We start from the raw sequence: 26,293 nt of genomic DNA on the forward strand, positions 1-26,293 counted from the left end.
TGGGAATAATTCCTCCCCCGCGTCTCTCGCTCCCTTAATGCCAAATTAGCTTCCGCAATCATTTCCTGCGCTTGCGTGAGAACAGCGTGCCGCTGCTGTTCCGCTTGTTCACTCGTGCATGTGAAGACCCAGTTTGCGGTCCTGTTATCTAGCACGTTCTCGTCTGTTCTAGAGAGTGTCTAGTGTATTGAGTCCCTTTTATTTTTATTCCACTTGAAAAACCAAAGCAACCACACTAAATGGACAAAAGTATTGGGACACCTGTTCATTCATTGCTTCTTTTGAAATCAAGAATATTAAAAAATAGTTTCTCCTGCTTTTGCTGGAGGAACTGTCTCTACTGTCCAGGTAAGACGGCTTTCTACCGGAATTTGGAGGCTGTGAGAATTTGATTGCATTCAGCGACAGAGTATCAGTGAGGTCAGGATGTTGGATGGTCATCACCCCACCTCATCCCAAAAGTATTGGATAGAGAACCAACGCCGTTCTCGAAAACACAGTAGTCCCACCGCTCCACAGCTCAATGCCTGGCAGTAGGCAGCATGGAGCCAATAGGATCAATTGCCTGGAGGTAGGAACCGCTTAAACTACGCCTAAGCTGCTACTCTTGGTCCCTTGAGCAAGGCCCTTAACCCGCCCTGCTCCAGAGACACTGTGGCCCTAAGCTGAGTTCTAAGCTGGAATTTGTGGGTGTAAGTGTACCATGATCCAAACCGAACCGTCACCCAGAAGCCGAGTAGCGTAGTATCCGTATTGTTGTTTCGCACCTCAGCAGCAGAACCTGCCCCCCCAGCCCCTCTCCTTCCCTTTTTCAAAGCTCCTGCCCTCGTCTTCACGTTCATCTCTCGTTCTCTCGTTCTCTGGACCCCTCATCCCTGTCTTTTACACAGTGTTCCTCAAGGCATCTTAAGAAGTTCTTAAATAGTATCAAACCGAAGAACCTCCAAAGGTTCCTCAAGAATCATCAAATACTTTTACACAGTGTTCCTCAAGGCATCTTAAGAAGTTGTTCCACAGTATCAAACCGAAGAACCTTCAAAGGTTCCTCAAGAATGTCTTATACTTTTACACAGTGTTCCTCAAGGCATCTTAAGAACTTGTTCCACAGTCTCAAACTGAAGAACCTTCAAAGGTTCCTCAAGAATGTCTTATACTTTTACACAGTGTTCCTCAAGGCATCTTAAGAACTTGTTCCACAGTCTCAAACTGAAGAACCTTCAAAGGTTCCTCAAGAATCGTCTTATACTTTTACACAGTGTTCCTCAAGGCATCTTAAGAAGTTCTTCCACAGTATCAAACCGAAGAACCTTCAAAGGTTCCTCAAGAATGTCTTATACTTTTACACAGTGTTCCTCAAGGCATCTTAAGAAGTTGTTCCACAGTATCCCAAAAGGCCGAAGAACCTCCAAAGGTTCCTCAAGAATGTCTTATACTTTTACACAGTGTTCCTCAAGGCATCTTAAGAGGTTCTTCCACAGTATCAAACCAAAGAACCATCAAAGGTTCCTCGAGAATCTTCTTAGCTCCAGTTCCGGAGGATGGACTGGAACCGTCAGGCACCAAATATGCCTTAACTGATGGTTTGGGGTAAGAGTGACTGTCAGTTTGTAGATCTGAGGAATGACGGGGATGAAAGGGAACGTTAGTCATTCTGTTAGACGATCTCAGTAATGTGACACAGTAATGTGACACAATCGCGAGTCTCTGGACAGAATGAAGGGCTCGTTTCAGTGCGACAATTGCTGTGACTCATCGCTTCTCGCCGATGACAAGAGCGCTGTGATTGATAAAGAGCATCTATGTTAACAATAGAACTGGCTGTTAGCGCTAAGTGGAAGATGATGATAAGTGCAATTATGAGCCTCGCTGGTGCACTGGTAATGCCAAATGGCAGGTGCACGGAAAAGAGAGAGGAAGCAGAGTATTGATCAAGGAAATTAGACCCGGCTATTTGTAACCGTCAGAACTTGCACACATTCACACGTGTGCTGGTGATTGCTGGTAATGGAGCCAATCCGTCAGCACACAGAACCACGGCTTGGTGTTTGTATATGCTCCCCAATTTTTCCTCATTATTTTCATTTTACTCAGCTTTTCTTTTAATGAAAATCACAACAACAACAAAAAAAGCCCCGGCTGCTGGCTCTTTTCACAGCGAAGCCCCTCTAATGCGGCATCCCATTAGGTCCGATGCGCGGCGTATAGCGCGTGAGCTTTCCCTAATGACCGTATTTACAAGGTGTGCAGCCGAGAGCAGATCATTAACTTCTGTCAGAGTTTGCCAAGGTGTAAATGAAAGCGCAGCTCCGGGAGGACGTTATGATGAGAATTGATCGGCCTGCAGGGGGAGGCGGGGGTTGGGAGAAAGGTGGGGGTTAGCTGGGGGCTGCGGGAGGGGGCTGTGGGGGTTACCGAGTAGCCGTGATTATTTGTCGTAAAGAATCGCGAGTGTTAAGTGATTCCTAATGGCTCGGCGCTTCAGAGCCACTGACAGGCAGGGCCGAGGAGACAGATTAGGTGTGTTTGATCGCGAGAAATACATGAAGTGCTCTCAGGGTCCTCGGAGGCCCATACTGCGGGTCTGTAAAATTGGATGTAGTTATTAGCAGCAGTGTAATTTACAGATCGTTGCAAAGATTTTAGAGGAGCCGAGGGAGCTGAGCTGAAAATATGTCAAGGTAGGAAGGTGTGTGGTAGAAGCTTAGACGTGTACCGGGTTGGAACAAGCGAAGCAGGGAAGCGCATCAGGCCAGACTCATAAAAAATGAATGTTCTGATCATGAGTTCACGAGTTACTGTAGCGTTTTTCAGGACCTTGCTGCCTTTTTACTCATGTCCCGAGTAGAAGAACTGAGAGGCCTGTTGATGGAGTTATGGAATAACTGAAAGTTTGGGAGGAGGACCACGCCCAAACTCCTCCCCTCCATTACTACGCGCTATAAAACCATTCATACTTAACATCTACCTGGAAAGGGGGGTGGGGGTGGGGGTGGGGGGTCTGGCTTCAGGTCCTATCAGCTCAAAGCCCCCCAGAACTCCAGCCCAAATTTCTCGAGTTCTAAATCAGAACCACGGATTCTAATAAAAGAAGCAGAAGTAATGTTTGGTAAAATACAAAAACTAAAAAATACGGACAAAAAAAATGCGAAAAACTAAATAATTCGGACAGAAAAATACGCAAAACACTAAAAATTACTAACCAAAAATACACAAAAAACAAAATATATGCAAAAACCTAAATAATACGAAAAAAAAAGCAAAAAAACTAAATAATACAAAAGAATACGCAAAAAACATAAAAATACGGACAAAATAATACACAAAAAACAAAAATATGGACAAAGAAATACACAAAAAATTAAAAAATGCGCAAAAAACTAAAAAATACGCAAAAAACTATAAAATACGGACAAAAAATACACAGAAAAATAATTAATATGGACATGACCAAACAATACCAACATGTCAAATCCATACACTCACAGTCAAAAGCAGAGACTATTAAAAAAACTAACGGTAAAGGCTAGTTAGATATCGTAGGCGGTAAGTGTGGGAATCTTTAGGCCCCAATCCAATCTAGAGGACTGCGATGCAGTAATAGCGTGTGCTATCGTTAGCATTTGAAGTGTTTATACACTGTGTCCACTCACGGTCCACTCTGTTAGACACTTTGTAGGCTGTAGTCCATCTGTTTCTCTGCACACTTGTTATTAGCCTCCTTTCACCCTCAATGGTCAGGACCCCGCAGGACTGACCACCACAGAGCAGACTGTAGTATTTGGGTGGTGGGTCATTGTCTCAGCACTGCAGTGACACTACTAACACACCTCCACCTTGCGCTGGTGGTTCGAGTGGATCAGACACAGCAGTGCTGCTGGAGTTTCTAAGCACTGTGTCTGTCCACTCACTGTCCACTCTACTAGATAAAGGTAAAGTCAGAGACTGAAGCCCATCTGATGCTGCACGGTTTGTTTGTTTGTCCAGTGTCAGTGGCCACCGGATGCTGCCCACCGGATGCTGCCCACCGGACGCTGCCCACAGGACGCTGCTGGCTGGATAGGTCTAGTTGATGGACTATTCACAGTCCAGCAGCACTGCTATGACACACTACTACTACTAACACACTCACCACCCTGCCAGTCAGTGTCACTGCAGTGCTAAGAACGACCCCCCACCCAAATACTACAGTCTGATCTTTGGTGGTCCTGACCATTATGGTGGTCCTGACCATTGAGGAACAGGGTGACAGGAGGCCAGTAACGAAATATGAGTTGTGAGTCATAAGTAAGGAGCTCCCCCTGGTTTGGGTCCCTCCTGTACTCTTGCCCGGGTCCCTCCACCCCGTCACGTTGCAGGGGTCACATTAGCAAATCAACCCAAATCAATTACATCCAAAAGACGTTACTGACAAATCGACTGACTCCCTCCTTCTGTCATTGGGTATGAATAACTACCCCACCCACACCCCACCCATCCCACCACCAACAATCCAGTTACTGACTGTCCCCTGGAGCACATGTCATATTATTTGACATGACAAATAGATGGATACTGGGCCGCAGTCTCTGTCCCTCGGGGGCGCCGTGCAGGACGAGCGGAGCCGGGCTGCATTCTTAAACAGCAGAGCAGGTGCTGCACTTCAGTCTCGGCTGCTCTGACTGGACGTGACGCTGAGTGAGACTTTACTGGCCATCTGTGGCAGCGCTGACCGCTGACCCGACAACACGAGGAGTGTAAATATATACTGTAACTCTGTGCCTTTGTGTGTGTGTGTGTACTGGACAGTGTTGAGGCCAAGAGCATTAGGATCTGGATGGTTGCTTTGGGAGTGTGTGTCTGTGTGTCTGTGTGTGTGTGTGTGTGTGTGTGTGTTAACCTTCCTTGATGATTCATGGCTTCCAAGCTGTCACACATTCTCTCCGTGGCGCGCCGCTGAATGTCACACTCTTGAGAAATAAATGCAGGTTTGACCTGTGCTAAATTTAATGTGGCTGTTCTTAAATGCACTCACCGTCCACTTTATTCGAACCCCTGCCGCGTACCTGCACTTACTGGTCACTTTAGAGGGGTTGCCTACCTTAAAGGCCCATTATATATGTGTGCAATTACAGACTGAAGCCCAGCTGTAATCAGCAGCTCCTCAACCCTGTTCATCACTAGTAGAGCTTGACTGGACCTCAAGCTAAGACAAGATAGAGTGTCATTTTTTGCTCCGCCCACTTACATGGAGCTTAAAGGACCAATATCAGTAAAAAAATGAAATTTATTCAGTTTTTATTGGGATGGATGGAAAAATAGATAGGTTGATGGGTGGGTGAGTGGGAGGGTGGAGAAACAGTTGAATGGATAGATGGGTGGGCGAGTGAGGATGGATGTGTAGGTGAGGATGGATGGGTAGATAGATGGGTGGATAACGGGGTGTATGGGTGGACAAGTAAGTGGAAGGATGGATGGATTGATGGTTGGCTGGACGATGGATGGATGGACGAATGGACGGACAGATGATGGACATGCAGATGGATGGATAAATAGATAGATTGATAAATGAATAATGGGTTGATGGATGAATGGACGGATGGACAGACGGACGGACTGACGGATGAATGAATGGGTTGGTGGGTCGATGGACAGGTGGATGCATGGATGGTGGATGGCAAAAGCAAAGATGGAAAATGTGCATCGTATGGAAGACAGAAGAGAGGGAAATTTGAACAGAGCTCATTTACATATCTAGAATATTCACCTCACTCATTCATTAATTCAGTTAATTTATTATTTCTTGACGATCTGATGACTAATAGCATTGTTGCTAGGTGACTCTCTATTAGAAATGTCACGTGTCACTGGGTCTCCAGTTTGTGGTGGTCAGATTTAGAGAGAAGTGGTCGAATTCAGACCGACAGCTTCAACTAAACATGGTTCTGTGGGTTGAGCTGGATCGGTCAACCACAACTTTCCTGCCAAGAGTGGCTTTGTAGTCAGTAACTGACCAGGAAGTCGTCTGACCCGGCCTACGGCAGTCCAGCATGGCAGAGTATTAAAATTCCCTATGTTTCTACAGCTACAAGGGTTCCTAATAAAGTGTCCAGTGAGTGCATATTTATTTAGATGCATTAACCAGAGGCTGCTCTGGCCTGAATGCTGTGTTCATTAATATCCATACAGGAGATCACAGCACAGCCAATAGCTTACACTCAAGAATGTCTCCACTTTAGAAGGCGGCTGGTTGGAGCAGAGCAATTAACTAAAGCTTTCTCGCCTCAGGGCCGGCCGCAGCCGCGGATGTGCCGCGAAAGCACCCGCCCTGAACCCCTCTCGCTCTCTCTCTCTCTCTCTGACACAGCTGAGCAAGAGGCGTGCTGCTGGTCACGAATCGGGGACCAGAGCGTTCCTCGGTTCCCCTCCTCCCGCTCCATTTCTAGCCTGGCGCAGTGCACACTGCCAAAAATATGATTATTACTCAATGTGCTTCTATTATGGCTGGCGGTCCTGGCGGCTGCTCCACCCTCCCTTCCCCCCCCAGCTGAGGTGCTGCAGCCTGCGAGCCCCTGCCAAACACCTTTTAGCGAAGCAACTGAGCTGAAAAAAGAAAACACTCTGAGAGATTTACTCCTCGTCGCAGTGTTCACAGACGCAGAGGAGGCGAACTTGTGGTGCAACTGTTGGAGGAATAGATGGCTGGGGAGTGGTGGAGTTCCGTGTGCTGAAAGGTTTCAGCTCGACAAATTTATGCTTCCTGTAGTGGATAAATCAGAAGCCAGAGGGTAGTGCTGAGGGTTGTGCCGCTGAAATTTAAAGAGCCCTACAAAGATCTACAGCCGGGGTTTTAGGCTACATTAGGATATTGATTCGGTATGTTGACTCATCTCGGATGAACAATTCAATGAGTCACTCCACGTCCTCAGTCCACATACCTCAGCTTCATCTGTTGAGTCATTGAAAGCTTTGCAAAAAGACAAGTCCCGAGAACGTCAAGAACGTCCACCGTGAAGGTCTCAGGATCCGGCTGCTGATGGCAGGCATCCAGGATCCAGGATTCGAACCAGCCACCACCTTGCTGGTGCACTGGACGCTGATGCAAAGTTTGTGGAACCAATCCATCCTCTATCCAGGGTATGTTTCTGACCACAGGGCTGCTTCCCTGGTACAAGGCAAGAACTTACACCTTGAAGGTCTGTCCAGTTGTGCTCTCTCAGGCTCTGGCTGCTGATGGCAGGCAGCGTGACCCAGGATTCGAACCAGCAATCCTTGGATCATGGTGAAGGATTCGTTTCTGACCACAGGGCTGCTTTCCTGGTGCAATACAAGAACCTTGAAGGTCTGTCCACCTTGCTGGTGTATTGGATGTTGATGTAAAGGGGTGGGGGTGGAGGGGGGGGGGTTCAGGGAGCCAGAGTCCAGCACAGTTTGTTGATTTCAAACTGATGGCTGATGGCAGGCAGCATGACCCAGGATTCGAACCAGCGATCCTAGAGGCCTAGTGAAGTCAGATCCTAGTGAAGCCTATCTGACCACAAGGCTGCTCTTGGCTGGATATTTTTGGGTGGTGGACCCACTCTCAATCCTGCAGTGAGTATCAACCACACGCTACCAAGTCATTATATCTGCTGGACTGAGAATGGTCCACCACCTGTGGTTGATCAACCGACTGGTGATGAATAGGGTAGAGGGTGCCACAGGTTCTACAAAGCCGCTGATGTTCTCAGATCAATGGACTGACCATGCCACACCGCCACATCCAGACCTCAACATCATGATGTTTGGGAGGACCTCAGGTCATCAGGTCGGCTCCTTCAGAAGGCTCACCAGTGAAGTCTGGCATCCCAGACCCATTCCTCTTCAAGCACACTTCACAGAACTATCACTGAACCCACTTCATAACCGTAGAACCACGCTGGCCACCCTGGTGACTAAGGTCATGCCTAGCCTCACTCGCACCGTATTAATAGTGAGTCCATATGTTCAGTTCTTCTGGGCTGCTGTGAGGTTCCAGGAAGTGTGTGTGTGTGTGTGTGATGTGTTTCTTCTAATTGGGTGGAATTGGGAAACGCAAAGAGTTCAGGCCCAAACTAGTGCACTTTAGCGAAGGTTGTTCTCTCAGCACTTTCCTTCCAAGTAATAGAGGGGTGATTAAATAGCCTGCTTTCCAAGAAGGCTGCTGTAATTTCTCCACGATTCACCCAGAAAGAGCTGCAGTATGGACACTTCCCTCTGCTGACAGGACTTATATGATGAAATTATAGGATTTAGGTCGTTAGGATGATAAGGCGAAGTGATGACGATAGGCAGAGAAAGGAGCGGTGGGTGCAGGTGCTGCTGGGCCGTGGTCTTGAGGCTGCATGATAAGCGTCTTTTAAAAGCCCCTTCCTGGTTCCGGACACCGGTCTTAAAGCAGGGGCTTATTAGCACTCGCTGCTGAACCTCAGTCTTTAATAGGCTTTCCCTTCATATGCCCAGCTTGAGGTCAGCAGAGGCAAAGCCCTTTATTGCGCTGCTTTAGGAGCTGCGGACCTCCAGGGGTGGGAGAATTACTGATACTGATACTGCAGAAATGGTGCATGCCGTCCCCCCGCCTACTTTATCTGAGGTGTCACAGATCACATGCTGTGCTGATTAACCCACGTACAGTATTGGTAGTGTAATCATGCATACGGGATCTCACCACTTAGCAATGCAACAATGTCAGGGGTACATCACCACTACCAGCACCAACAACCATCCCATGTCTTGCAACAAGCTCTTCCGGCCCCCCAGCTCCGGCCTCAGGGGTAGATTCCATTGAGGTCCATTGAAAGTTAAGAGAATATTTTTTCACCTCCCCTGTAAAGCTGACGTTTTGGAGATACAAGGATTTTGCCTGACAGTTACAAGCTTTACATTCAGCTCACATTCGCTGTTCATGTCACAGTTCCAGGTTCTCCCTCTCGACGCCACTTGCCACCCCTACTACTCCCACAGCCCTACCAAACATGATGAGGTTAGCATTGTTAGCACTGCCCCAGATTAGCATTGTTAGCGACACCAGTTCCTCAACTCATCCCAAAAGTACCGGATGGAGCACCACCATCCATCATTCCAGAGAACACAGCTCTTCCACTGCTCCACAGCTCAATACTGGGGGGTTTTGTACCCCTCTACTAGCCCACGCCTGGCATTATTAGGCAGCATGGTGCCAATAGGTGCTCCAGAGAGTCCTATTCTATTGATAGTACTTCCCTACAGGGCCTAGACAAGCTGTGTGTGTGTATGTGTGTGCATGTGTGCAAGTGTCCACAAACTTTTGGACATATAGTGTATAGTGTGTTCGGTGAGTTAGCCGGCTTTGTGTCCACTCTCACTCCTCTCTGCTGTCAGTCCACCTCACCTTGCCCTTTTCCGCTGCTCTATCGGAAATCATTGGGAATTATTTTAAGTTCATGATCTACTGTTTGCTGTGTGTGTGCGGTCTGTGTGTGTGTGTGTGTCTGTGTGTGTGGTCTGTGTGTGTGTGTGTGTTTTTCTCAGACCGGCTTGGCATCGGTCATGCACACCAGGAGGGCTTAGCGAGCTGCTCAGAGCCTCATCCAGCGAGCAGCAGAGCGTTTTTCTAAAGAACTACTTGGGTTTGGGTTCATTACCATTCAGAGATTTCTGCCGATGCAGTTGCCGGACCCCCATCATGCACCTGCCGTTCTCTTAGCGGTCATGGCTGACCTCACACATCGCCACAGTTTTATTGTTAGCATTGTTTGCAGCATCATGGGTGCTTGATATTGTTTTCTCTCTCTCTCTCTCTCTCTCTCTCTCTCTCTTTCCAGCCTGATGGCTCATTTCGTCCTCATCATCACGATACACTTAATGGCTGTGACGCCTCCACGTCCCCTTCGGGAAAACTGGGATCACATATCCTGGCTCCTTCTCACATTAGGCTTCATGTAGAGCTCTTTATTGGGTTACATGAGTTCAGTTATCAGTGATCAATAGTTCAGTGTAATGGTCCTGCATTGCATCAGCCGTAAATCTCTTGTACAATATATGTCCAAATGTTTGCGGACACCCCTTCTAAATGAACGCATTCAGCCTCTTTAAGTTGCGCCCACTGCTGAAACAGCTTGTCTTGTCCCTGTAGAAGAGAAGTGCTGACAATAGAATAGATAGAACTCTCCGGAGCAGATAGACCTAATGAACCTATTGCCGTGGGCTAGAAGAGGTGTATAACCCCCCCCCCCCCCCAATCCCCCCCCAACCCCCCCAATTGTGTTTTCTGGAATGACTTTTGGTATGTCTCCCCTGACAGTAGAGACAGTTACTCCAACAAAGGCAGAATCATCTCGTCCTTGATTTAGGAAGAAAGTGTCCCAATACTTTTGTCCATTTGATTCAAAAGTGAGTGTATGTGTTCATTTGCCCTGGGATACTGTTGGTTGTTTTCTACTAAGAAACTATGAACGAACAGTCGTCCCAATACTTTTGTCAGTTTACTTTATGTAAAGTGAGTGTTGAGGTGTTGATGATGTATTGGTTCCGCTGGAGGGCTCTCAAATCCAGATCCAGGAGCCTCTTATTGTTGTTTTTAACTGCAGAACTGCAGAACTTAAGTCCCGTCCGGTTAGAGAGGTGCTCAAGGCTCTTACGAAGTGAGTCAAGGGGACTGCAGTTGTTGGGAGAGGGGGGGTCCAAATAAATGTGAGTGTTTTCTGCATAGCTGTGATGAGATATCCCGTAGTCTTGTAGCATTTGGCCAAGAGGAAGCATGTCGAAATTAAATAAGAGTGGCCCAAGTATTGAACCCTGGGGGACACCACAGATCACTGACACTCTCAGAAGCATTATTTCCTGTTTCAGCAAAGTTAATTCCTGTCTTGAAGGCAGCAGCTGAATCATTTAGGACTGTTCCTGAGAGTCTAGCCCAGTTCCCACCAGCCTGTCTGGTGTCCAAAGCCACTCTAAGATCATGAAGAAGTAGAACTTCCAGTCCAGTGTCTGTAATTAAACAGGTATCATTAATAATCGTAATAATTGGAGCAGTCTTAGTGGTATTACTAGGTTGGAGTCCAGATTGGAGTTTGTCTAGACGGCGTTTTAAGGTTTGAAACCCAGTACGCAGCTCACAGCGGGGCGAACCCTCCAGTATACAGCAGAACTAATCTGACACATCCTGACAAGTTCTGATCTGCTGCCAGTCCAGCAGCTGCTACAGCCAAGCACCCAGACGCCGGCCTTCTCCACGACTGCTTCTAGAAAGCAGCGCCAGGTTTTAACTTGGAACCTCCTGCATTGTGTCAGATATTGTCCTGTGGCTCTGCAGAGGAACCTACCATTAGCTTGGCGATGGGCCCTAATGAAGGAACATGCAAATGCAACGGTATTTTTTCCCCCGGCCTCCAGCGCGCTGTCATGCCTGACTGCTTAAATGGCACCGTATGTTCTCGCAGCCACGTTGATTCATACCGTAATTTGTGCGCTGAGATTAGACTGGTGACTCGCGCTGACACTAAATGCTGGTGTGTGGTTGGAAAGACTTTTCCCCGTAAATGTTTGCTATAGTGTTTTGCAGCTGGGGAATGGGGAAATGCACTGAGTGCGGAAATTACACTCTCTGATTTGTGTAGATTATCTTTATGTTTTGAGGAAATAAAAGATGGGATGTTTAAATACATATAAATAAACATATGTTCATAAACAGCATACATTATTTATATCATCTACAGCTTCAGTGTTACATGTAAAATATATATATATACATATATATATTATATTGATATGTGTGTGTATATATATATATATATATATATATATATATATACACACACATATGTGTTCATATATACAACATACTTTATTTATATTTATTATTATTATTATTATTATTATTATTTATCAACCTTACATGTAATATATATATATGCTCATATACAACATACATTATTTATATAATCTATAGTTTTAGTGTGACATGTAAAATATATCTATAGATATATAGATATACTACATGTATATGTCTATGTAAAATGTATTTTATTATTATATATTTAAAAACAAACTTATATCCATTATTTCTAAGTATATATTGTATATCATTATATACATATATAGGTTTTTATATTCCTCATATATAAATATAAGTATATATTTATATATACTTATATTTATAAATATAAGTACATATATATATATATATATATATATATATATATATTTTATATATAAATATAAGTACTTTTTTTATATAGTTTGTTTTCTTTGTATCCATCATATATAAATATAAGTATATATATTCCAAGTGATTTTGGAGCATTTCTATTGGTCCATTCATCATAAACTTTTGACATGCTATGAAAAACAGCTGCTAGATTCAGATTATATGAGAAATTTAAACAAAAACAACATTTTTGTGTGACAGTGAGGATAAATATCACTGTCCATCTTCTTACCCGCTTCTTCCTGCTCAGGGTCACGGTAGGTCCAGAGCCTACTTGGAATCATTGGCCGCAGGGCAGGAATAACCCTGGACAGGAATACCCGCCAGTCCATTGCAGGGTACCACACACAGCCAGTCACTCTCACACTCATATCTAGGGGCAATTGTTGCACGGCCAATTTACCTACCATGTGTATTTTTGGGAGGCAGGAGGGAACCTTGTGCACCTGGAGGAAACACACAGAGCAACTTATCAGACAGTGACCAGAGCGAGGATTGAACCCACATGCCCAGGCCCCTGGAGCAGTGCGACAATATATGATATATAATATATAATATATATATATATAAAACAGGTGAAGGGGAAGTTTGATTGACATTGATGATCTTCATCTGCAGCTCCTATTAAGTGAACAGTCAGTTGTTGAAGGTGATGGAGGTGCTGAAGCAGGAAAAATGGACAAGCGTAAGAACCTGAGACACTTCGACATAAAACAAACTGTGAGGTTCTAGATGACTGATGAGAGTCAGAACATCTCCAAGACAGTGGTCAGCCCCTACTAAAAGTGCTCCAGAGGTCTTTCGGAGTACATGCCTTGAATGCCGTGGCAATCTGAGGGAGACCTACTCAGTACTAGGCAGGTGGTGTTAATGTTATGGCTGAACATATATATATATATATATATATATATATATATATATATATATATATATATATATATATATATATAGAAGCACCGTTATCCTGTGATGTCATTACGTGATCATCTGATCGTGACTCAGTTTCCCAAAAACTTCATAATACTGACATCATCTTAACCGGTAGAGAGAGCGTTCCGTGTGATGCTCGCTCGACCATTTGTGCTACGATGCTTTTGGGAGACCCAGCCGGTGTCATGTGAGATATCACTGGCTGATATTTCTGACTAGATTTGTTACGCCAGGCAGTGAATATGCACCATCATGCCTGTCTGATCACTGCTGATTTATTGGGAAGTGAATTGTAATCAATTAATAAAGATTTCTGATCCCGATTAATCGTTTAATCGATTAATCAATTACTTGTGACACCTCTAATGAATTGATTATTCATGACACATCATCGTGCATTCTGCCTGTCTGATCACTGCTGATTTATTGGGAAGTGAATTGTAATCAATAAATACAGATTTCTGATCCCGATTAATCGTTTAATCGATTAATCGATTAATCATTTAATCGTGACACCTCTAATTAATCGATTATTCTTGACAGATCATCGTGCATTCTGCCTGTCTGATCACTGCTGATTTATTGAAAAAAATGTATTGTAATCAATAAATACAAATTTCGGATCCCGATTAATCGTTTAATCGTTTAATCGGTTAATCGTGACACCTCTGAATTGGTACAACTGAATTGGTTGCATTGATTATAGGATCCTTGGGTGGCCATAGGAGCATTGTGGCAATGAGAGATAATACCTCTCGCTCTCTCTCTCTCTTACTCTCTCTCTCTTGCCCTCTCTCTCGCTCTTCCCTCACTAAATAATTGCTCTTCTTTACCTGAGAGTGAGGCAGGTGTGGAGTGGCAGTCATCTCCACACACACTGATCGAGATTAGGAACGTGCCATTGGACCAAAACATCTCATCTCATCTCCCTGGCCCACGCCGCTCTGCCCCGCGTAGTGATATCGCCTCGTGTCCGGCTCGGGCCCGTTCCTCTCGGCTGCCCGTCGTATCCAGCCTGCCGGTCTTCGCGCTCTCGATCTGCACAGGCCACTGCTATTAGACATCTTCTCCAGCTGCCCCTCGCCAGCTCCTGGCTGCGGCTTCGTGTTTGTTTGAATCTGCTATTTTAGTCTCGGCCCGTGTTTGAATATCTGCTTTGTTGCCCAAGGCCAGCCTCACCCGCCCGCCCTCTCTCTCTGTCTCTCTCTCTCTCTCGCTCTCGCTCTGGCCCTCAGCCAGCGAGGGTCTCATGTTACCTCAGATCGCAGTGAGGAGCTCAGCAGCGCAAGCCCCGCTTTGGGTTTTATTTCTGAAGTAACGGATCACTTTGTGAGACTGTGTGTCTCTGTGTGTGTGTGTCTGTGTGAGACTACGTGTCTGTGCCCATGTACATCTTCCCTCAGCTGGTGGGTCTCCATGGTAACGACGGGTCTATCATAGTTGTCGGCGGAGCTGGAGAGAGGGACTTGAGTGAAAACGGAGGAGGCTCTCCTGACCATCTCCTCGCACTTCAGCTGGAACACCCGCTCCAAGATCAGCCATTAACATCAGTGGAACACACACACTGCCCCCTAGTGGCTCAGCTACGCAGTGCTGGTTCCATTGGGATGTTGCTGCTGTTGTTGTTGTTGTTGTTGTTGTTGTTGTTGTTGTTGTTTGGAGAAAAATCGCTCCTTCTTTTACATCATTTGAGAAGAACAGCTGCCGTTTGTATCGCATCAAGGTTTCAGGAGGAACAGTCCAGCAAAAACAGCCAAACATCTCTTAAAATACAGATTTTTAAACTAAGTTATGAATGTTAGAAAAACATTTATTATTATTATTATTATTATACATATTTCTTAATGTATTCTCCAAATTCGAATATTCATCATTTCATTAGGGACATATTTAAATGACTCATTATGCTGAATATAGAAACAATCATAAACAATAAATAAGTCAACATGTATTATTTATATTTAATTCTATCTATCAAATGACATTATTAACATTTAATGTCATTTGAAAGTCAGATATCTCAGCTAGGGAACTTCTTAAACTTACTGTATTGATGTGCGACTTGGTACCTACTATTAGGTGTTTACACAGTTGCAGACGAATAAGTAATAGCAATTTCAGAGCCTCAAATGAATCTATAAATCTATAAACTTTTAATAAATTAAGTTTACGTATGAAAGAGATTATTATTTATATTTATATATACACACAAATAAATGTATTATTTAATATAATGTATTATTATTATTATATTATACATTTCATATGATATTTTATTGTATATTATATGTTATTATATTATAAGTTTAATATTAAAATATAGTTTTATATATTTTTCACTTTATTTTTTTCATTTATATAATAGATGATGATAGATATTGTCGTATTGCCCACCCCTAATAGCACACAGCACATTTAATGTTTGTTTGCAATATGTAAAGCTAACCCTGCCGGGTGGTGGCTGTACTTTAGGCTGGATGGCTCTGTCTGTGAGTTGGTTATGCATCATCAGGGTGACTAAAATAATAAAATACTAATCTGTGATGTAAACACACCACTCAGTAATAACTTACCAGCAGAAATCTCAATAAACAAACATTTCTGAAGGCTTTTATGGATTCTGGGTATATAGGTCAGTAGTTCAGTCAGTTACAGTCTATACGCTAAAGTATAGTAAGTGTTTCTGATAAAGTGGCCATCACTCTGTCTATTTTTTTTTCATATCTCAGATGTAAAGATGTTTATGGATTGTAAATGCGACACTAGTTAGTAATCTTATTTATTATTTACAGTTTAATCTACATTTCACATAAGCAGGGCCTGTTCCAGTTCCAGCCTGAGCAGGTTGATGCTGGTGGCTTTGTGCCTCTTTGTCTTCTCCCCATCTCACACTTCGGTGCCTGACTGATCAGCATGTTAATGTGGACTAATTAGCCAACGGCAAATGCTAAGAAATATATTCTAACCTTTATTGGATCAGCGAGACGCATCCGAGCGAGCCGCTGAGTAAGAACTGGGCTTCTTTTTTCTCGTAGCGGTTCATGTTTAGCAGGAGGTGACAGATCAAATGACTGGAGGGGATTTACATTATTGAAATGAATTGAGCATGAAAATATGTAAACGTACTTAAGTTCCAGGACATCAAGGAGATGCTGGGTTGTCACTGTGGTGCATTTGTGGGGGAAGCTTCACGGCCCGACTTCCATGTGCAGAGCTTTGATGCCATCTGGTGGCTGCAGTGCGGTGCCTACAGTGAGTGGTGTATTTACCCAGCCGTGGTTACCTTTGTGCCGTTGTTGTGATTTAACTTGATATAAGGTTTATTATTCACTCATTAATTTGAATGCAGAAACTAATATGATTGATATTTGGTAACTGTTTGGTTTGGCATGTCTTGTGGAGTCCCACAGGGCTCTATTTTAGGGCCTGTGAAACTTATGTATGTTATGTACAGTAGTTATGAAAGTAAAGAGGTCTTGCATAGGGGTTGTTGTGTTTTAGGGTTCGTATCAAAGAACAGTTCCAGAGGTTCTGCAGGACATTCTGTAGATGCTGTGTGTTGTGAAGGTTGTGCAACATGCTGAGTCCTTCGTTTTTGGTTTGGTACAAAGGAGTCGTTTTCTCACGGTTTTGCTTTCAGTCCTGAGAGCTTTGAAAAGTCTTGAAAGGTCATGGAACGGCCTTGGCTCGTAAGGTTTTTCCATTACTCTGAAAAAGAGTTGGAATTGAGCAGTGGAATGAGAAAAGAGAAAGTGGAATGAGGTGTTTTTCATGAGAAAAATGCTATTCCAGTAAAGTTGTATTATTTATAGTCATATTGGTAGTTTGGGAGCTCTTATAATGGCTACATTACTTATAATGGCTTACATCTTGGGCCTGCAATGAAACAACCTTCTGGGTTTAGGAAATAAACATTCTTTACTGCTGTGTTTAAAAAGCAGCTCAAATTTAGAGACAGGCCTTCACTTCAGAACTGACTGGTTGGTTCTTCTGTCACTCCCTATTAGCATTGGCGTTTGCTGCAGATAGGCCTTCAGTTCTACCGGTGAAGTCCCAATTAACGAGACAGCAAGCTTAGCTGATTCTACCTAGATACACTAAAATGACAAAAGTATTGGGACACCTGCACGTTCATTGCCCATTTCTTCCGAAAATCAAGGTCAGAAAGCGTTTTCCCTTCTTATGTTGGTACTGCCCAGGGAAGGCTTTGGACTAGATTGTGGAGCATTGCTTGAGGATTGAGGATTTGACTGCATTCAGCCACAAGAGCGTTAGTGAGGTCAGGACATTAGATCCTTAACTTCCCAATGCATCCCATCCAAGTATTGGATTGCACTATGAATATGTCTAATCAGACAATCAGACCCCATGGTTGACCACACTGTCTAATGTGGCTCATGAGGCTCTTCAAGAAATGGTACAGCAACTGCCAGAAAAAGTGAAAAGCGGCAAAAATGAAGATGTGACTGCGACAAAACACTGTATTTACGGAGGCACTGTCGATGTGCTTGACTGCTTTAGCCTTTTCTGTTTGTGAGGACCTTACAAAGACACCGGTAATCTCGTCTTTAATCAGAATTGCATGTCTAAGACCGTCAACCTTCAGTTAGAAGACTATATTTAGTCAGATTGTCCAGCAGACAGCTCAAATTGTGGTGAAAATGGGCCCTGTCAATGAGCTGTTCATAGAGGCCAGGGAACACTGCAGCTGTGCGCGCTGGGTCTCGTCCATGGTGAGAGAGTGTTGAATTGCTAATGGCACGGTTGTGTGCTTTGAGGGAAGCTACAGTTTCCTTCCCCTGCGCTGCCTGTCCTGAAAATAAGCCTCGGACTTATCTGATTTGGCCGAAATCAATAGTTAGATCTTTCGCCCTCCTCTATATGCTGAGAGAAAGAACCTTTCAGCCCTGGACTGACTGACTGCTCAAGGAAATGTTGATTCAAGGGAGATTATGTCGGAACTACAGGACCTCAGCGGTATATATTTACATTTCAGGTTTCCCAATTTATTTATTTATTTATTTATTTTTCTCTTATTTATTTTATAGTGTGTTTATTCTTACGTGAATGATTGCAGCTGTAACAACTGTAATTTCCATCCTGGGATCAAAAAAGTATTTATGATTCTGCCTCTGATTAACTGGAGTTTATGAAAATAACCTTAGGCAAGGAGACAGATGTAAAACAGAAGGATGTTCGCATATGGAATGTCTTCTTATGAACATGAATGTTGGCCTCAGATAGAGTGTAGTACACAAAGGGAAAACCGTCGCTGTCAAACTAAACAAACATCAGGCCTAAACTCAACAGTCATCTGTCCGAATCTGTCCTGGCCTTTGTCTAGGTCTTCTCCAGCAACCAGCAAATTCAGTCTTGCCCTGGTTTAGACAGTAAGCGGTTTCTATATTTATATTTAAGGCATTTAGCAGAAGCTCTTCTCCAGAGCGACTTACAAAAGTGCTTCACTATTTACTCAAGAAAAACCTCAGCTAGTTTAAATAGACTAGTAATTCAAAGATCCTCTAATCTTAGACTCTACTAAACTCTTCTCTTCGCCTGAGCACTCTCAGAAGAGGAGGGTCTTCAGTCTGGGTTTGAGGACAGCGAGTGTTGGACTCTGCTGTTCGGACACACAGGGGAAGTTCGTTCCACCACTTCGGTGCAGGACAGAAAAAAGTCTGGACGCTCGTCTTCCGTGGATCTTAAAGGATGGCGGGTCGAGCCGAGCCGTACTTGAAGCTGGAAGGGCACTTGGTGGGGATCGGCTTTTGACCATCGCCATCAAGTACAGAGGGGCTGGCTGGTCCAGTCTTGGCTTTGTAGACCAACATCAAGATTTTGAATCTGATGACCTGGGCAGCAGCTACAGGAAGCCAGTGAAGAGAGAACGCAGCAGTGGAGTGACATGGCTGAATTTAGGAAGACGACCCGACCCGACCTGCTGTGTTCTAGATCAGTTGCAGGGGCCTGATGGTGCACAGAGGAAGACCAGTCTGACCATCTTCCTGATGGTAGATGCTGTGCTTTGACTTCATCTGCTACCTTGATGACCTTTTAGGATTGTTGGAAACTTATTTCCTCATCTTGAGGTTCTGTTCTGCTGTTGGGCTGAACTTGCTAGAACGTCCTGATCTGGCCATGTTGGTCAGCTGTTCCACTTATAAATGATTCAGTGGGCAATGGAACAGTGTCTGATTTCTAACTGGTCTGAGATTGATCTTCTTAACCCCTTCCTAGACTCCTCTGCATCTACAGCCTTCTTTTTGAAGGCCTCAGCGAGCTCTCTGGATCTGGCCGTGATGGTGATGGCCATGATCTTCTTCATCACTCACTTCAACCATCAAGATCAGACCAGACTAAACGTCTGAGGTTTAAATAAGACGTTTTCCTCACAGGAAAATTACATTTGTAATTTTTTCCATTTTTTAAATAATAAATAAAGACGTTTCCTTAGTTGAGTTTAGTTAGATTACCTCCATCAAGTTAAAAAAATTAGGATTTTTCAGGATGTTCATGGTGCTGTTTGCTTACTGATCTACAGCAGCTTCTCTCATAAAGTGCCAGTAAAACATTTTAAGAACATCAGAACATGGGAATGGCTTAGAGATAAGTTCCACAAACAGCATACGACACACTGCGGAAGTGCTGACAGATAGGCCCCAAAATAGCAATGCCTAATCAGGATTTTGCACCTGCTTTAATCCCACACATTGCTTTCAGGTTTGCAGTCCAACTGTGTGTCAGTGCTCATTCAGATGTTGCACCATTGCCATAAACCAAAAAAAAACCCCCAAAAAAACAGTGGTATATTAGAGGTATAGAAGCCCAGCTGGCCACCGACATCGATAACGTCGTTATCTGCCATGTCTAATGTTTTAGAAGAGCAGCATTTAGTTATAAGGTATGGTGACCCAAACCCAACGTCTGCTAAACTTCATACTGTTAACGTCCACACAGCGTAAAATTCTGACAATGTTATGCTAACCATACACTGGAAGACTTGAAGATTTTGCAAGGATTGAGAATCTTGCAGGGTCCCTATTTGCATGATTGCAACTAGATTCCTTTTGAGATTATTTCCCATCATGCAAATTTACAGGTGTACAGAAATTTCTTCGTAAAACAAACAAAGATGTCACATGACCTCATAATGTGGTTAAATGACCGGGACAGCAAGGTGCTTCCTGTTTGATGCTGGTCAGGGGGTTCAGCTATTGGTTACTCACCATGTCCACGTCATAATTTGCATGAGCCAAGACCCGAAACCTGATGATATTAAACTTCTGATTTTATCTGAACGTTAAGACAGGAGAGCGATAAGACAGCTATCCTGACCACCTTACACCAAACGGTCAGGAGGACGGGATCGCCCTGCAACTCGAGCAAGACTCGCCTGACTTTGTTCTGATGTAGGAAATTTGTTTGCGGACGGCCAGCGTCGGACGTTTGACGTCAGTGCTAAGTAACCATGTTTTGCTGTCTGTCTAATGTTGGAGCTTGATGTCAACCCAATGTTGGGTTTTTGATGGATGTGTGATTTTGGTCTTGGAAATTCAACATCTCTACAGCGTCAGGATTTTATGTCGTGATACTGACGTGATAGTCCGCTGTCTTTCCGACGTCGAATTGATGTCTGGTGCCTGCTGGGAGTCGGCTTAGCTTAGCATTGTCCTACATCATTTCCACAGAACCGCCTCCAACATTCAAGCTTACTGCTTCACAAAGTTCTGTACTGCACTCTGTTACTGTGTGTATCCTAGTTTAGTGAGTGTGAAGGATTCGGCAAATTGCCCTCAAAAGGAGGTCCTGTATAATCATGACCTAATATTTATGCGTGAGTAGTTTCACTATTACCAAGTGCCTCCAAACCACTGAGATGTTTCGAGTGCAGCCATCTGCACACCCTGGTGGGAAAAGAAAGATGATCAGGTGCTGACATCATGCTCTGAGCGAAGCAGTGGCAGGGCGCAATGGGAGTATAATGTAGCAGAATCTCTTCCCCTTCTGAATGTGGGTGTGCAGGGGCAGGAGCCACTCATTTCAGCCTCGCAGATTCTCCTCAGATGCTCTGATGTGGAAAGAGGGACATATTTAAGGCTGCAGACCCTAGAAGTAGGTGCTCTTGCGTCCCTTGCGCAGTTCGTCTTTGCCTATACCTTCAAGTCCGACCGACAGGAGATGAGGTCAGCGGGATGTTGCCTTCTTGTTGCTCTTTTTGCTGCATTGGTAGCAGCATGACCTTCTGAGCTCTGGGTCGTCGCTCCAGCAAGCGTCTGGTCGCCTGGACCTTGTCAGTAAGATGGTTGATGATCGCTTTTCTGATGATCCGTCGCTTCTTGTAGAACAATCGTCAGTGACTGCTTTGCGCGTTAGGTAATAGGTTCTACAAAACCAAGCTGTGGACTGAAGCTCCTGATCCTGAAGCTCTATCCTGAAGCCCTGGTGAGCCTCACCCATCCTGACCGAAGCCCAGATTCCCAGAATTTGGACAATCCCTGTCTAACCTCTCAGCCATGGTGCGAATTACGTGCACCATCTCCTTTACAACAGACGATGACCCTGCCGGAGGGACGTACAAGGACAGCTTCGACGACCACTACAAGCGAGTGGTGCGGACAGGCGAGGGTGAACCGGGATCCTACAAGGAGGAGCGAGAAGATCTGGATGTTTACGAAGAGGCAGAGGAGGAAGAGCAGCCCGACATTGACCTGGCAACCTTCTTCGGCGGTTGTTCCCTCCATGGTGCCAACCACATCTTCGTGGAGGACAAGAAGTTTGGGATACGTCAGGGTCTCTGGGCTTTGTGCTTCTTGATGGCCCTCTCCCTGTTCCTGCTCCAGGTGGGGGATCGCGTCGTCTACTACCTTCAGTATGACCACATCACCATGCTGGATGAGCGCAATGCCAACAACATGACCTTCCCGGCCATCACCCTGTGCAACTACAACACCTTCCGCCGGTCCCAGCTCAGTTACAGTGACCTTCTCTTCATGGGTCCGCTCCTGGGTTATGAGGACAACATGGCCCCTGGGATCCCCCTTGCCCCAGAGCCTGATCGGCAGGGGGCCCGGTTCAGCCTGGCCGAGTTCTTCAACCGGACACGGCACCGGATGGAGGACATGCTGCTGGAGTGCGTCTTTGCTGGGAAGGAATGTGGTCCCGAGCACTGGAGAGAGGTAGGCGAATGTCTGCAGAGTCAAAGGGGGGGACGCTCCAGTAAAGCCCAGCTCGGTGTCTTTAGGAGAGGTGACCGGTGTCTGGAGCTGGATAGGCTCGAATGGACTTCGGTTGCCTGACAAAGTGAACGGAGTGTCAAATCAGCTAATAGGAACTAAATAGTCATTCATTCTGTGTTGAGTGTTGGTCCTGGAGGACCAACACTCAGGCAATTAAAACTGGGTCGGCTGTGATTGATAATCATATGGTGCGGCTCTTGCGGCTGATGGCAATCTGTCTCCTCGTAGATCTCGAGAGCATTTGTAATTGCAAAGTCATTCGTGAGAGTTCTTTAAAATAACTGGCAATCACAATAATTATTGTTGCTTTTGCAAAGGGCCAGATATTAACAGCTTGCAATTACACACCACAAGAGGCCTGTTTTTCCCCCCGGGCTGTTTTCAGTCCAGTTTATTCTTCAGGGTGGAGAAATGAAGAAATTCTGGTATTTTATGGTACTGAGCATTTCCCAGCCTTTGTCGCTACTGTATATCCTCTCCGTTCACCGACTTGCTTTGTTTCCATGCATATAAATGCACACCCACTATGGGGACAAAAGTATTGGGACACTTGAATAATTACCAGGGTTGACAGCACCAACATAATGCAACTGAAAATGAAAATAATGAAAATATTTATTTTTTAAGAATAGCTGAGTAGTGTAAAAGTAAAAAAGGTTCTAATATCTAGAACGTAAGAATAAGACTGTACGAAAAATGACCTGCATTACTCGCTCATTTAGGCCCTTTGAAGCTATATTGACAAGCACAATCTGTATTTTGCCTCAGAAACTATATGGACAAAAGTATTGGGACACCTGCTCATTCCTTGTTTCTTACTTAAGGCTTTCAGTTCTGCCAGTGAAATTCCAATCAGGGAGCCTAGCTGATTCTACCTACCTACAAAAGTATTGGGACACCTGTGTTTTCTCCCAAAGCAAGGGTTTTAAAAAGAGTTGATCCTGCTTTTTTGGAGTAACTGGTTCTGATGTCCAGGGAGTAAGGTTCTCTATTAGATTCGGATGCCTTGCTGTGAGGATTTGATTGTGAGTAAGGTTGATTAGTAAGGACAGGATGTTGGAGGACATACCCACCCACCCCCGACACTCAGAAATCCTAAAAGTATAAAAGAAGGAGCTCCACCGTCATTCCATTGAACACAGTTCTTCCACTGGGGGCTTTATGCCCCTTCAGCCCACACCTGACATTAGGCATCATGGGTTCATGTTCGTCTCCTCCAGTGTATCCTATTCTATTGGGTATACTCTTCACAGGGACTAGACTAGCTGTATATGTGTGTGTGTGTGTGTGTGTGTGTGTGTGTGCATCAACAGATGAATGCATGCATTAGAAGAGGTGTCCACAAACATTGGACATATAGTGTAGCTGTCCATTATCAAATGTATGGATGGCCAAGCTCCCAGCACACTGCTAAACGGTGAATGGTGTAGCTGCCAAATAGACGTCCTCTATTGTTCAGGATCTCAAGATTCCGGTTTGAACACTTTCTGCCTACGTATTCCCTCCTGTGCAACCCCTGCTGAGTTTCCAATTAAGTGCCTCACTGCGTGGATGAGAGCGTGACAGTGTTTGTGTTGATTGAAGAATTGCTTTGTGCTTTATAAAGAGTGGCAGGTAAGTGTATTCTGGCTTTAAAAAAACTCTGACCCAGCCAGTTGCATGCTAATAATGCCTTTACATCCTCCGAGGTGTGTGGTTTACTTGCTTAAAAAGGTCATTCAGATAATGGGTAAACACAGGCCCGGCTCTTGATACGCTGCCCAGGTTCTATAATCTGCCTATAGCGGTGTAGCCCCTGCCAAAAAGCCTCATTCTGTATCACCTTGCTGCTCTATCCGCTTACTTAGCCGATCAATGATGTGTATTTATCTATGCTAATCATGTTATCGGCATCAGCAGAGCAGTACAAGCAACAACGAGCGGCGGACTACAGCACTCTTTACCTCATTACTGGTGCACAGGGATGCTAAGCGCATTATGAGTTTTGCTGGCAGTTGATGGCGCAAGTGAGCAGCTATTGATCGCCGGTGGGATATTTAACAAAACTCCAGGTTGGAATCGATAAGAGGGCCAGACCAGTGCCAAGCAGACGGCCGGCTTGGGTTTCTGTCCCGGGGCAGAATTGGAGAAGCTGCGAGCAGCGTCCACATCCGCAGCCTCCATTAGACACGGCTCGGTTTTCACTGTCCGATGATCGGCTCGTGTTTTGCCCTCCTGGGTGCCCTGTGAAAGCACCAGCCCAATAGACGTTCACTTTGGCCAGCTGGTGTTTAAAGTGGAGAAATGAAAAGGCAACTAATGTGGAGTGTGATTCGCAGGGCAAAAGCAGGTCAATTGAAATTGCTTTCCGAGTGCAGGCTCAGGGTTATCGCTATAGTGTATGGACAAAAGTATTGGGACGTCTGCTCTTTTTTTTGAATATTTAAAATAAAAGAGTTGATCCTGCTTTTGTTGGATGACTCTAGTCTCTACTGTCCAGGGAAGAAGGCTGTCTGCTAGATTTTGGAGGAACACTGCTGTGAGGATTTTGATTGAATTAGTAACAAGAGCGTTAGTGAGGTCAGAATGGACGATATGAGGTTGGATGGATGATCACCACCCAGTCTCACCCCCAACTCCCCAGCTCAAACCAAAAGTATTAGATGGAGCATCGTTCTTCAACTGCTCCACAGCTCAATGCTGGGGGCTTTATACCCCTCTACTACCCTCTATTATAAGGCAGCATGGAGCCAATAGGGTCATGATGTTTATCTGCTCCAGAGAGTCCTATTCTATTGGCAGTATGTCTATACAGGGACTAGACAAGCTGTATGTGTGCATTTGCACATCTGTGGCTTACAATATATGCCTGATAGAAAGGTTCCCTGCCAATGTGAGGGTTCTTCTTTGGCATTGCTCAAAGGCCCATTTGTAGCATCACCTGCCTTATAATACTAACACTTTCCAAATCCCAGAGTCCAGCTCTGGATCTCATCGTTGCATACTGTCCTTCGCCCTTTGATCAAAGCTAGATCTGCACCATTTAATTAACATCTCCAGAGCGAATGAGTCCCACAGGAGCTGACAGTAGCAACCATCAAATATTAACAAGTCTCTGAAGCGGATAGCCTTCGAACCAATCAAGTTTTCCCTGCAGAGGTCACTTTACTGGACACTCGTTCCCTTACTCTGCACCATCTGTGGTCAGGCTTCTCCCAAACAAGCAGCTTACCGTGAAATTGGAGTACAGTGAGGGGATGGTTTAGCAAGTAAGAAAAGAGAAGTCCATGGCCATTCATTTTGAGTTCCTTATGTTGTCTCACTGAAGTTTGCTGGAGACCTGGGATCTAAACCAGGGATCGCCAGTCTTACCCACAAAGGGTCCTGGTCTTGGCTGCAGGTTGTCATTCCAACCAGGCAGGAGCTCTAAACCAATGTGCTCCAGCTTGATGGGAACCACACTAGCCCTTTTTGAAAAAGAGTCCTGGTCTTGTGGTGAATGGGCTGGACTTAATCTGGCTGCCCAGTCCTGGTCCTGAAGCACCTTGCAGAGTTTAGCTCCAACTCGAAACTTACCCACCTGATCTAGGTAATGAAGGCGGCTTTGGGGGCATCGGCGTATTAGAGCCACTGGTTCTGGATAGCAATTATATCAAAGGTTGAAGATCTCCACTGTTGGAGAAGACTGTTGACCCCTGGTCTGGCCAGCGGGATAAAGTATATGTGGATCTACGTTCATTTTGTGAGAACCGGTTGAATTTGGTCCAAGAGCTCCCTAGTCCTGGTCCTGGAGCTCTAGCACCTTGCAGAGTTTAGCTTCATCCCACCTGATCCAGGTAATGAAGGCCTTCAGGGGCATCATCGTATTAAAGCCACTGGTGCTGGATATGAATCTGAATTCTTCCAGGTTGAAGATCTACAGAACAAGGACTGGGCATCACTGTTGGAATAGATTGGTGACTCCTGC

The 26,293-nt window shown here is 44.9% G+C and overlaps 1 protein-coding gene across 2 annotated transcripts in view; it reads left to right on the forward strand.

Moving 5' to 3' along the window:
- The window catches only part of asic1b (acid-sensing (proton-gated) ion channel 1b), a 235,381-nt gene that overhangs the window by 141,415 nt on the left and 67,673 nt on the right, over window positions 1–26,293 (forward strand). Inside the window, exon 1 of one of the 2 annotated variants that reach the window (XM_072665743.1) lies at window positions 21,625–22,287. The exons of the other annotated variant lie outside the window; for it this stretch is intronic. Coding sequence (XP_072521844.1) covers window positions 21,625–22,287 — 663 coding nt within the window. Of the gene's footprint in view, window positions 1–21,624; window positions 22,288–26,293 lie in introns of those variants that run through there. 2 annotated transcript variants of the gene reach the window in all.

This window comes from Salminus brasiliensis, chromosome 21, assembly GCF_030463535.1.
Source record: "Salminus brasiliensis chromosome 21, fSalBra1.hap2, whole genome shotgun sequence".
In the NCBI taxonomy this organism is placed as follows: Eukaryota; Metazoa; Chordata; class Actinopteri; order Characiformes; family Bryconidae; genus Salminus; species Salminus brasiliensis.